Here is a 12,174-nt window from a genome sequence, read left to right on the forward strand (position 1 = left end):
TTTGTTACAGACATTTGGTACCTCTAACGTCACAAAGTTATGCCCTGGTGCTCAGTGTACTTTTGCATTTTATGGCGGGGAAAGCCTATATCACAAGTACATCTTTATTCTCCAAATTTGCAATGTTTTTGTCTTCCTGTGGCTGGTGAACTTTGCAATTGCATTAGGTCAGTGTACTCTTGCTGGTGCATTTGCCTCCTACTACTGGGCCTTTAGGAAGCCTGCTGACATACCAAGCAGTCCGCTTCTCTCATCCTTTGGTCGAGCAATAAGGTAAGACATTCAACACCGTTAATAATTCTTCAACTAGTGTATGTACATATTGCTGTCCAGTGTAGTTTAACATAAGATATTTAAACTTATATTTATCGTGGCTGTGAGTAACTATGCTGTTAGCTTTCATTAGTGCCACTTTACTGTCCTCACTCTTTTTGAAAATAATAAATGTCTGTTCATGCGTTTACCGTCTTGTAAATATGGTACGTGGATATCCTTAACAGGGAAGGTGCACTTCTAGAATTTTCTCCACATACTTATCAAATTAATGATAATAGTAATAATAATAATAATAATAATAATAATAATAATAATAATAATAATAATAATAATATTGCTATCTTACTTAGCAGTCTTACATTGATAAATATTTCCACAATTGCTATGGCTAAAGAGAGAGAGATGGGATCCCATTTTGTCATTATTATACTGCAATTATTTTTGTGTTTTAATGTTTAATTTACTCACACCTATAACAGGTTCTTCTATACCTATGTTTTAACAGTCATAACTCCTTATGATGCCATAATATTTTGGTGTCCAGATTCCTTAACTAAGTAACTTAATAATTAATAAGGAACAGAATGACACTAAAATTGTTAATTCGGAATGCACTGCTTTAGAGATATAAACTTTTTGCTGACAATTGCAATCATATTTTGATACTGACATTCTTATTTTTGTAACTGCTGAGCTACATTGGCATAGTGTGAAATGCCACAATGATACACAGGACTGCTGTCCATGTATAATTTACAAAGCTGGATATATTGCTTGCTGTACATTAGTAAATGTGAAGACATTTATGTATGTACAAAACCAATTAACTTACAAACTATAGTGTAACATCAGGTGAAACTTTAGATGATACATGTACTATAAGCTGCACATAGATTATTTAGCATTGTTTGTACTGTTAATTATGCTAATAGGCAGGCTTTTTGTCATATTTTTGTAAACATTTGAATAAACATATTCTCAGAAATGAGTTTCTCTCCATTATATAAAAGCTAAAGTCTCCTGAACATGAGTGTTGATATCACCATGGCTCAGTTGTAAAGCTTCCAGGATATGAAAATTGTGTATTTTTTTTTTTTGCATTACAGTGTATTATTGATATAAAGGACCAAATTCCAAAACACTTAATCTCAGTGTACCACTTGCAATGAGAGCAGGTGTTTTGGAACCCGACCCCCGAGTGTAAACCTATTTATAGATAATCCTTACACTGAAGTAAGTCTTTCAGAATCTAGGCAGACTTAAACTAAGAGCAGCTCTTTTGGAATCTGACACAATGATTGTGAAAGATTGCTAGTTGAATACATTGCTACTTTCATCTTTTCTAATAGCCTTAATTTGTCCGGCTTATTTCCTGTAACTTAATTTTTCAGAAAATGCTTAGGAATCTAAGCATATGTATAGATTTCTGCATATGTGAGATTCCACGACTGTTATATGTGAGTGAGTTAAAACTAAAACCTCTCTCTGCCTGGTAGCTCCTGTTATCTTCAGATATTTTTTTCATATTATAGAAGTACTATTTGTTAAACATTTTGAAATGTATTCATTTGAAAATTGGTATGAATATGAACCTCATATAACCATCAGTGATATAGGTTCATAGGTTGATACTAGGCTATCGGCCCTAGGGCCTATACAAGCCTACCAATAACAATTCCCTGGCTATTTCTTCCCACAGTATTTACTTCCCTGGACCCCTGTCTAGCAGGGTGACTGACATGATCCCTGGGGTGAATTTCCTATCTCCCATCCAATCATCAAAGTTCCTTTTGAAGAGGGCCAAAGAGGCGCTCTGCTTGACATGTATGGGCAGTCTATTCCAGAGTCTAGTGTCTCTGGGTCAGGAACCTATCCCTCCAGCATGTTTTGTTCATTCTGATGACAAGGTTTAGATCCCTGGAGCGTGTGTCTCTCTGAGGGATTGGGATTTCTTTAAGTGCAGCATGTCCAGCAGCTCTGGGTTTGATATGGCCTTGTATGTTAAGCAGAGATCATCTCTGAGTCAAGAATATTAAAATTATTTAGTTACTAATTTTACAATTTGCTTTCATGTTCCATTATTTCCTTTGTAAGCAAGTGTTTGCAATGCCCATTGTTTATGTATTTATTTATTTACTGACATTTGATTAATGGGAAAGTCCAACTGGGTTGGAGCCCATTTTCAACAAAGGCCTGGGGAGAAAAACTCCAAAGTATTACAAAACATTTTAAGAACAATAATCTTAAAGTCACTAAAATAATACAAAAAACAGTTACAGTTTAAATAATTATACTAAATTAGATATAATATGAAAGGGTCTATATTAAAATCTCGAAGTCTGACAATATCGAATACAATATTGTCGACACGAGAATAGCGAAAGCGCACTACATCGAACATTTAACGGAAAATCTCAGTAGGGGGAGATTCCCATTTACTTCAATGCAGTGCGTTCGTTGATTTGGTATATTTAAGTGGGGGGTGCTGGGGGCTTGCCTCCCTGCCTACACACTATTTAGTTTTTTTTGTTGTTTTATTTAATATTTTATTTAGGTTTCAATGGTTTAAGACTTTGATCACTAAAGGTCGAGCTTTAGGGATTCGAAGTTTTAAACCTTCGAGATTATAATATATACCCATATGAAAACATTGGTTTAGAATGCATACAAGTTATATGATAATGATTTAATTTAATAGTTAGAGAAATTTTAACCAGTTTATACAGAATTTAAAGGTAAGGTAGTGTAATACAAACAGGAATTGCAATATAAAATAAGAGAAAAGCAGGCTTATGGTGTATTTAAAGAGAAATCCAGGGAGAGAAATTAATAGAAGTAAGGAAGTGAGTGAAGAAGGGAGGGTATATAATTAGCAGATGGTGGGAGGGCGAACTCCCCCACATAAGTATTGTCTCGTGTTCACCGAATACTTTTGTTGTGAGAGGCTGTGCCCCCCACACCCACAGCTAATTATGCATATCAACTGTGAGGTCTTATTAAATTGAGGAAAGGGCAGGTTTTGCTAAAGCTAAATTACCGGAAAGCTATTAGTAGATTGAGGTTCCTTTACATTAGCCAACTATGGCCATTCAGTGACTTTATATTCAAAGACATGCCTGTTCATTAAAAGTGCTGTTCATTGAGTAACATTTGAGGTACAGCCATTCAGCTTAATATTTCCTCGATGGGCGACCATAGACTCAGAAAACCATATGTGTATTAGGCATGTATAGTATTTTTTAGCTTGCCATTTTATACAGTCTCTGAAGTTGAGTATATTGAGACCTTGGTATATACCCAGGGGTTGAAGCATTAAAAATAGAAGTAAATAATTACATAAAATAAACTTGTCTGTCCATAAAGCCTGCAAGAAAGTTTGAACTTGATCCCAGAAAGGAAGAATCACCTTACAATTAAACATAATATGTTGCCAGTCAGTCATGGCTGATCTCCAGCAACCAACAGACTCCTTCTTAAATAGGATTTAAATTTTATGTGGTGTAAAAAAGACCTGCATAAAAATCTCCATGAAACAGCTTACATAATAATGAAGATGTAGTTTTATAGGAGGATGTAAAGGCCTTCTGGACTTTCTAACATAACAAAGAACCATGCTGTAAATTCCAGTCCAAACAAAATCAAGGTTGCCCTGCCCAATGCCTGAAGTTGTAACAATAAATTAACAGACCTTAAGGCTCATCCCGATTTTGAACACATCCTGATACCAGAGTTTGGTTTCAAGATAAGGACATCACTCCTTGTTTATTGTGTTTCAGAGCCTATCATGCATTTATATCTGATGGAAACTGCTGTAGATTATCTGTATTTGTTAGAGATCTAATAATCTCTAGACAGATTCTCCTTGACCTGCAAACAGAACTTAATGAACTTCAACATCCCTTAAACAGGACAAATTATTAATTCATGCCATGTTAATTTCTCCAGTTTTTTTTTGGGTTCTAATACCATGATGAAAATGGACCCCATTCCTAAGTCAAGGTATAATTAAAGTTTGTGAAATTAGTATTGTTTCAGTCTTTCATGTCAGCCAGAAGTGCTCTTCGCAGCCCAGTAATGACTCCTTCTGCAATTCATGCTAACATATCTAAAAAGTCATTCTATGTGGCACATCTCATTACTAAGGGTTTTGCATCCAGGAAGAAAGAGGTCATTGTTTCCCTCTACTCTTCCCTCATTAGGCCCATCATTGAGTACAATGCCCCATTTGACATGTACCTCACTAAACACCTGTAACAACTGGAGAAGCCACAAAAGTACCTCCCAAAGAGGATCCTAGGCCTTAAATATTTGTCCTATATGGACAGACTAAAAAAACAACTATTTTCTGTCTCATATCGCCTACTTAGAGGCGATCCCTGCTTGATTTACAAAGCCATGTCTGACCCAGCTTGTTAGAAATGCTACATCTAAAGAAATCCCAATCCTTCCGCACCACACACTCCAGAGACCTCAACCTCATTACCACAATCAACAGAACATGCTGGAGGGACAGGTTCATAACCCAGAGACTGCCCATGCTATGGAATAGACTTTCCATACATGTCAAGCAGAGCACCTCAGTGGCCCTCTTCAAGAGAAATCTTGACAAGTGGATAGGAAATAGAAAATTCTCCCCAGGGATCACTCCAGTGGCTTTACTCGACAAAGGCACTGGGAACTAAGGTCGAGTGGCACAATGTAGAATCGTTGCTCCTACTACTATTGGAACTGTCTGGGTATCTTTCTTCCACACTGCTCTCATTTCTGCCTGCAAATCTTGATATTTTATGATTTTGTCTCTCTGTATGCAAGACACTGTAGTCAGTGGGTCTAGCAATTTCAATGATCAATGGTACTTTTGTCTTCATTTCTTGGACCACTATATCTGGTTTTCTCGTATCTCTCTTTTGGACTGTTGGTAATGGGTGATCCCATGTGATGTAGACTTCATCATTTTCTATGATGCTTTGTGGCTCTTGTTTCCAGTCACTTCATAGGTGTTTACTAGGCTAACAACCACAAGGGGCTTTTTAAGCCTAGCTATGCATCAAAAATCTCTGATGGGTTCTGCTACTCTTAATAAGTGTAGACATGAGCCTGGGAGATGAACCGTTTACAGGTTACTAGTTTACATCAGTAACATAGGTGCCAAACCAGGGATGAATTTCTGTTTCCCATCTAATTGCCCAAGTTGACTTGTATTAGATTAGGGAGAAACTCAGCTTCACATGGATAGGGAGCTTGTTCCATGAACAGGGTAGTCTCTGGGATACATACCTATCTCTTCAGCCTATCTCTTCAGCCTGGGACAAATGGCGTGCCTCCAAAACCCCCCTAGACCGAGCTCATTTCCAACAACTTAGAAATGTGACAAAAAAATCCATTTTACTAGACATAAAGAACTACTACCTCCAACTCCAAAATAAACATCAACTTAATCCCCAAAAGTTCTGGGCAGGTATTAACAACCTTCTCCATCCAGGCAAGACCTCTACCTATTCCGCTTGCCTATTTAAAGTCTGAAGTTGCATCATTTAACCTTTCTGTAATTTATCCATTGGGCACACAAACTCTGACAACCATAATGTCATTAATAGAACCTTGCTAATAAACTTGTGTCTGTCCATAAAGCCTGCAAGAAAGTTTGAACTTGATCCCAGAAAGGAAGAATCACCTTACAATTAAACATAATATGTTGCCAGTCAGTCATGGCTGATCTCCAGCAACCAATAGACTCCTTCTTAAATAGGATTTAAATTTTATGTGGTGTAAAAGACCTGCATAAAAATCTCCATGAAACAGCTTACATAATAATGAAGATGTAGTTTTATAGGAGGATGTAAAGGCCTTCTGGACTTTCTAACATAACAAAGAACCATGCTGTAAATTCCAGTCCAAACAAAAATCAAGGTTGCCCTGCCCAATGCCTGAAGTTGTAACAATAAATTAACAGACCTTAAGGCTCATCCCGATTTTGAACACATCCTGATACCAGAGTTTGGTTTCAAGATAAGGACATCACTCCTTGTTTATTGTGTTTCAGAGCCTATCATGCATTTATATCTGATGGAAACTGCTGTAGATTATCTGTATTTGTTAGAGATCTAATAATCTCTAGACAGATTCTCCTTGACCTGCAAACAGAACTTAATGAACTTCAACATCCCTTAAACAGGACAAATTATTAATTCATGCCATATTAATTTCTCCAGTTTTTTTGGGTTCCTAATACCATGATGAAAATGGACCCCATTCCTAAGTCAAGGTATAATTAAAGTTTGTGAAATTAGTATTGTTTCAGTCTTTCATGTCAGCCAGAAGTGCTCTTCGCAGCCCAGTAATGACTCCTTCTGCAATTCATGCTAACATATCTAAAAAGTCATTCTATGTGGCACATCTCATTACTAAGGGTTTTGCATCCAGGAAGAAAGAGGTCATTGTTTCCCTCTACTCTTCCCTCATTAGGCCCATCATTGAGTACAATGCCCCATTTGACATGTACCTCACTAAACACCTGTAACAACTGGAGAAGCCACAAAAGTACCTCCCAAAGAGGATTCTAGACCTTAAACATTTGTCCTATATGGACAGACTAAAAAAACAACTATTTTCTGTCTCATATCGCCTACTTAGAGGCGATCCCTGCTTGATTTACAAAGCTATGTCTGACCCAGCTTGTTAGGAATGCTACATCTAAAGAAATCCCAATCCTTCCGCACCACACACTCCAGAGACCTCAACCTCATTACCACAATCAACAGAACATGCTGGAGGGACAGGTTCATAACCCAGAGACTGCCCATGCTATGGAATAGACTTTCCATACATGTCAAGCAGAGCATCTCAGTGGCCCTCTTCAATAGAAATCTTGACAAGTGGATAGGAAGTAGAAAATTCTCCCCAGGGATCACTCCAGTGGCTTTACTCGACAAAGGCACTGGGAACTAAGGTCGAGTGGCACAATGTAGAATCGTTGCTCCTACTACTATTGGAACTGTCTGGGTATCTTTCTTCCACACTGCTCTCATTTCTGCCTGCAAATCTTGATATTTTATGATTTTGTCTCTCTGTATGCAAGACACTGTAGTCAGTGGGTCTAGCAATTTCAATGATCAATGGTACTTTTGTCTTCATTTCTTGGACCACTATATCTGGTTTTCTCGTATCTCTCTTTTGGACTGTTGGTAATGGGTGATCCTATGTGATGTAGACTTCATCATTTTCTATTATGCTTTGTGGCTCTTGTTTCCAGTCACTTCATAGGTGTTTACTAGGCTAACAACCACAAGGGGCTTTTTAAGCCTAGCTATGCATCAAAAATCTCTGATGGGTTCTGCTACTCTTAATAAGTGTAGACATGAGCCTGGGAGATGAACCGTTTACAGGTTACTAGTTTACATCAGTAACATAGGTGCCAAACCAGGGATGAATTTCTGTTTCCCATCTAATTGCCCAAGTTGACTTGTATTAGATTAGGGAGAAACTCAGCTTCACATGGATAGGGAGCTTGTTCCATGAACAGGGTAGTCTCTGGGATACATACCTATCTCTTCAGCAGGTCCTATTTATATCACAGGCAAGGTTTAAGTCTTTAGAACAAGTAATTCTGGGACTGTTTGTTTTGTGGATTTGTAGGAGGTTCATCAGAGTGGGGCCTGAGAATGTCCTGTATGCCAGGCATAAATCTCTCCTCAAAAGCCTGTATAAGACAGAATACAGGGATAGGCCCTTGAGGTGGTCTGCATAGGACATATTACTTATGCCCTGTATTCTTTTAGTGAGAGACCTCTGTGGATGTTCCAGTTGTTGCATATGCCTGGTTAGGTACATACCAAAGGGGGCATTGTACTCAATGATAGGTCTGATGAATGCCAAATACAGTGGAACAATGCCTTCCATGGACCTAGATGCCAAACCTTTATTTATAAGTTGTGCAACATAGAATGACTTCCTCACCACTGTAGACATGTGATGATCAAAGGCTAGATTACTATTTATGTTTGTCCCTAAGTCCCTGACTACTGGGTCAATTCTAAGGGATGTGTTGTCAATATGATAGTTACTAGGGATGGATGACTTCCCAAAGGATACTATTATGCGTTTCTTGGCATTTAGTTTTAGTCCATGACTCTGACACCAGTTATTTATCTGGATCGGCCCCTCCTGCGTTTGTGCCAGTGAGAGATTCAGTGACAGCTCCTAATTTGCAATCATCTGCAAATTTAGTCATCTAGAATTCACTGACATTGACCTTGACTTTTGAGAAGAAAATGACAAAAAGAAGCGGTCCAAGGACTGATCCCTGAGGGACTCCACTTGTGACTGGCCTCTTTGTAGAGGTGGACTCTCCAATTCTAACTATCTGGCTCCTGTCTGTGAGCCAGCTGGCTATCCACTGGGTTACATACAGGTTTGTATGTAACTTTTGAGTTTCTCAACAATGCACGAGTGGGGTATTGTGTCAAATGCCTTGGCCAGGTCAAGATAGACAGTGTGAATGATTTTGCCCTCATCCATTGCTTTGGTGACCTTCTCAAAGAAGTCCACCAGGTTGAGTAGGCATAATCTGCCCTTTACAAAACCAAACTGGGTTGGGTCCAGTGTCCATAGGTTTAATATATCTCTGTTGATCATCTCCATGATAATTCTTTCCATGGCTTTACATATAAGACTAGTGAGACTTATGGGACTGCAGTTTCCAGGGTCTATAGATGGCCCACCTTTCTGCGGAGGGATGAGTGTTGCCTTTCTCCATTCATGAGGCATGAAGCCTGTTTGGAGACTACAGTTAAATAATAAGTAATTCCAGAGGCCCTGATAGCTCATGTTTCATGCTATTTAGAAGGCATCCTGGGATATTGTCTGGGCCCATTGATGCAGTGTTCTTGGTCTTAGAGAGAGCATTAAGGACCTGTTCCCTAGTGATAGTATGGGAGTTATATTTGATGATATTTCCCAAGGGAAGGTTGAGGGGGAGAGAGGAGTAAAGTTGGAGTTGAATTTATCAGCCAGGAGGTTTGCTATATCTTCTGGCTCAGTATAGGTGGCTCCATTTACAATGAGCTCTGCACACAATTGTGTATTGCCTTTGAGGTTGCAGACATAGCTAAAGAATGCTTTGTAGTTGTCCTTGGCCTGGGAGGTCAAGCTTACCTCAAATTTGGCTTTGGTAGACTTTATTTACCCTCTGAGTTGTTTGTTTAGTTTAATGAGAGTGCTTTTGTCCTGCTGGGTGCTCCACCTCCTAATTTTTGCCATGATTTTCTTCCTCCTGTTATACATCTGATTGATTTTGTGATTCCACCAGGGTGGCTTGTTTTTTGAGTTACTTTTGTACTTCTTCCTGATGGGGACAGCTGCCTCTATGCAGCTATTAACATGCTTGTACAGGGTTTCTGTGAACATTTCTGTATAGGCAGAAGTGTTCTCAGGATTTCCAGGGGCTTGACATTTTGCCAGGTTCTCATTTCATAGCAGGAAGTTAGCCTTAGAATAGTTCCTGAATATTCTTGGTTTAGCTGGGGGTCCAGGTTTTAGTTTTACTTCAAAGGAGGCCATTTTGTGGTCAGACCTTACAAGGAAGGCATTACAGTAGGGGTGTGCAGCACTCTCCCATATTAGTGAGGACCAAATCCAGTATGGTTGCACTTCTGGTTGGTGTATTGACTATCTGGTCCAGGGAGTTTGTGTTTACAAAATCCAAGAATCTCTGTGCATGTATGTTTGATGTCGTATAGGAATCCCAGTTAATAGTGGGGTAATTAAAGTCACCTATGAATATGGTATTAGGTTGGATGATTAGTGTTTCTAATAAGTTTAAATACATGGTATGGATTTCCTGGGTTATAGAGGGGCCCTATAGCATGTAAGGAGGTGGTATTGGATTTTACCTATGGTGATTTGAACATGGAGCAGCTCAATGCATTGTCCTGTTTGACCAGCCTTGAAGTATATTTATTTTTGATGTAAATAGAGACACCTTTAGATTTTCTTGGTTTTGATTTGCGTGACGTTAGTACTTTCAGTTTGGTATTGCCTAAAATAGGCACTATGGGGGGAGACAATGTTTTAGCTAATATTCAAAAGCCTAGAGGGGATAAGTGCAGACCATCCCTGACAAAGCAGCATGGTCAGCTGACCATCTCCTTTATGCTGACAAATATTGTACCCCCTTAGAATGACACCAGAAACTAAGCCAATTATTAAAGTCAGTCATCTTTTGTTCATATTGTGGCATCATCCTTGGAGATGGTAACATGCTTCTGAATGCTAGGCTCATACCAGCCTGAGACACATATTCCGAAAGCTCCATGATGTCTCTCTTCATATAGTCTAGGGAAGTACATCTCGGGTCATTTACTCCCACATGGACTATGACTGAGTCATATTGGTAATTATGATCCACTGACCTGAGTGCATGCATAATGTGGTGGATCCTAGCCCCTGATAAGCAACTGACCATAACTTTCAACTTACTCAGCCTGGTGAGAGGGACATCAGTGTGTCTAACAATGGAGTCTTCAGTGACTAGAATGTTGGATTGTGTGGTGACTTGCCTTATGGCCTTAGAGGTAGAGGCTCCATGAGATGTAGTTCTTTGTGTTGATGTGGGTGTTGTCTTGAAAGAGTGCGTTTGGAGCTGCTGAGGGTATTTCTTATGTATACATTGTCTAGGAGGTCTTTGTGGTTTAGGTAGGTTACATGTAAGTGCCTCAGTGTATGTGAGTCTATATGTCTGCTTTGAATTGTGCATGATGGGTGCATGATGTGTACTATAAAAAACTTATTGACATTAGGAGTGGTTTTATGTGAGAGCATTTCCTCCAGTGACATTGTGTAAATACATCTCTCACATGCTGTATCACTTTGTTTGAGAATTAACTGGCTGTCAGTAAACATGAGGCAATTTCTACATTGTCTCAGGATGCCCATATCCACCAAGCTGGGAATGGAGACAGTAGGAAAGTTCATATCCATAGCAACAGACCCTTTTTTATTGATTAGACTGTTGGAGTGAGAATATCAATCACTATCAGGAGTATCCAGTTTGCAACTATGTGGACAGTGTTGTCACTGCAAACTAGTTGTCCTGTGTGCAACTAGATATTGGAGAAATTTTAATTGTGCTTTTACAGGAAAAATATCACTCAAAGTGTTTGGGTTAGTACAGGGCACTGACAAACACTTGAGGGGAAACTAATATGTACATCCTGAAAATTTAAGGATGAAGTTTTTAGGCAGATATTATGAAGTTAGAAGGAAATCAAGCAGTACTTCCTGAAAACTAAGAATTAGCTTGTCAAGAATGATGAAAAGAGGGGAGTCACATGAATGGCTACTGCCTGGCTACTACTAATAGTATAGTTCAATACCGTAATACCAATACCATAATGTTTGCAGAATCCCCATTGCAACAGTCTTGCCACATTATTATACCTTTCAGTATAAAGTCCTTCTGCCATTAGGATGCCACAACTAGCAAAAGGTGTGTGACTGTTTCCGTTTCTGCTTTATGAAACCTACATTTATCTGTTTCTCCCACATGTTTAATGGACTTTGTAAACCAATGTGTACATAGCCCACTATCTTAGGCTGCCAATATTAACCTTTCATCTTGTGGTTTGAATTCTTCGCTCCTTAACCATTCCTGCTTTCAGTCCTGGTCAACATGAGGTTCTTCCAGGAGTTTTCTATACTTGCAACCATATTTATGTATTTTTCACATTTCTTGCCTTCTCATCTGATCCTTCCCCTTATATTCTTTCTTTTGTCTGTTTGGCACATTCAGTTGCTGCCTGATTTTTATCTACTTCTGGTTTGATTTCATTCCCTGCTGTAGGTCAGCTTCCATGTCCCTCGAGGACCGTAAAGGATTTCTTAATGTACAACTTAAGAAAT

At 38.9% G+C, this 12,174-nt stretch overlaps 1 protein-coding gene across 3 annotated transcripts in view; it reads left to right on the plus strand.

Moving 5' to 3' along the window:
- The window catches only part of SLC44A5 (solute carrier family 44 member 5), a 4,403,163-nt gene that overhangs the window by 4,167,679 nt on the left and 223,310 nt on the right, over positions 1-12,174 (plus strand). For all 3 annotated transcript variants that reach the window (XM_044085789.1, XM_044085788.1, XM_044085790.1), the window contains one exon: positions 11-273. In XM_044085789.1, the coding sequence (XP_043941724.1) occupies positions 11-273 (263 nt within the window). The remainder of the gene's footprint in view (positions 1-10; positions 274-12,174) is intronic.

The sequence above is a fragment of the Protopterus annectens genome, chromosome 10.part0 (genome assembly GCF_019279795.1).
Source record: "Protopterus annectens isolate FY-2018-M chromosome 10.part0, PAN1.0, whole genome shotgun sequence".
In the NCBI taxonomy this organism is placed as follows: domain Eukaryota; kingdom Metazoa; phylum Chordata; order Ceratodontiformes; family Protopteridae; genus Protopterus; species Protopterus annectens.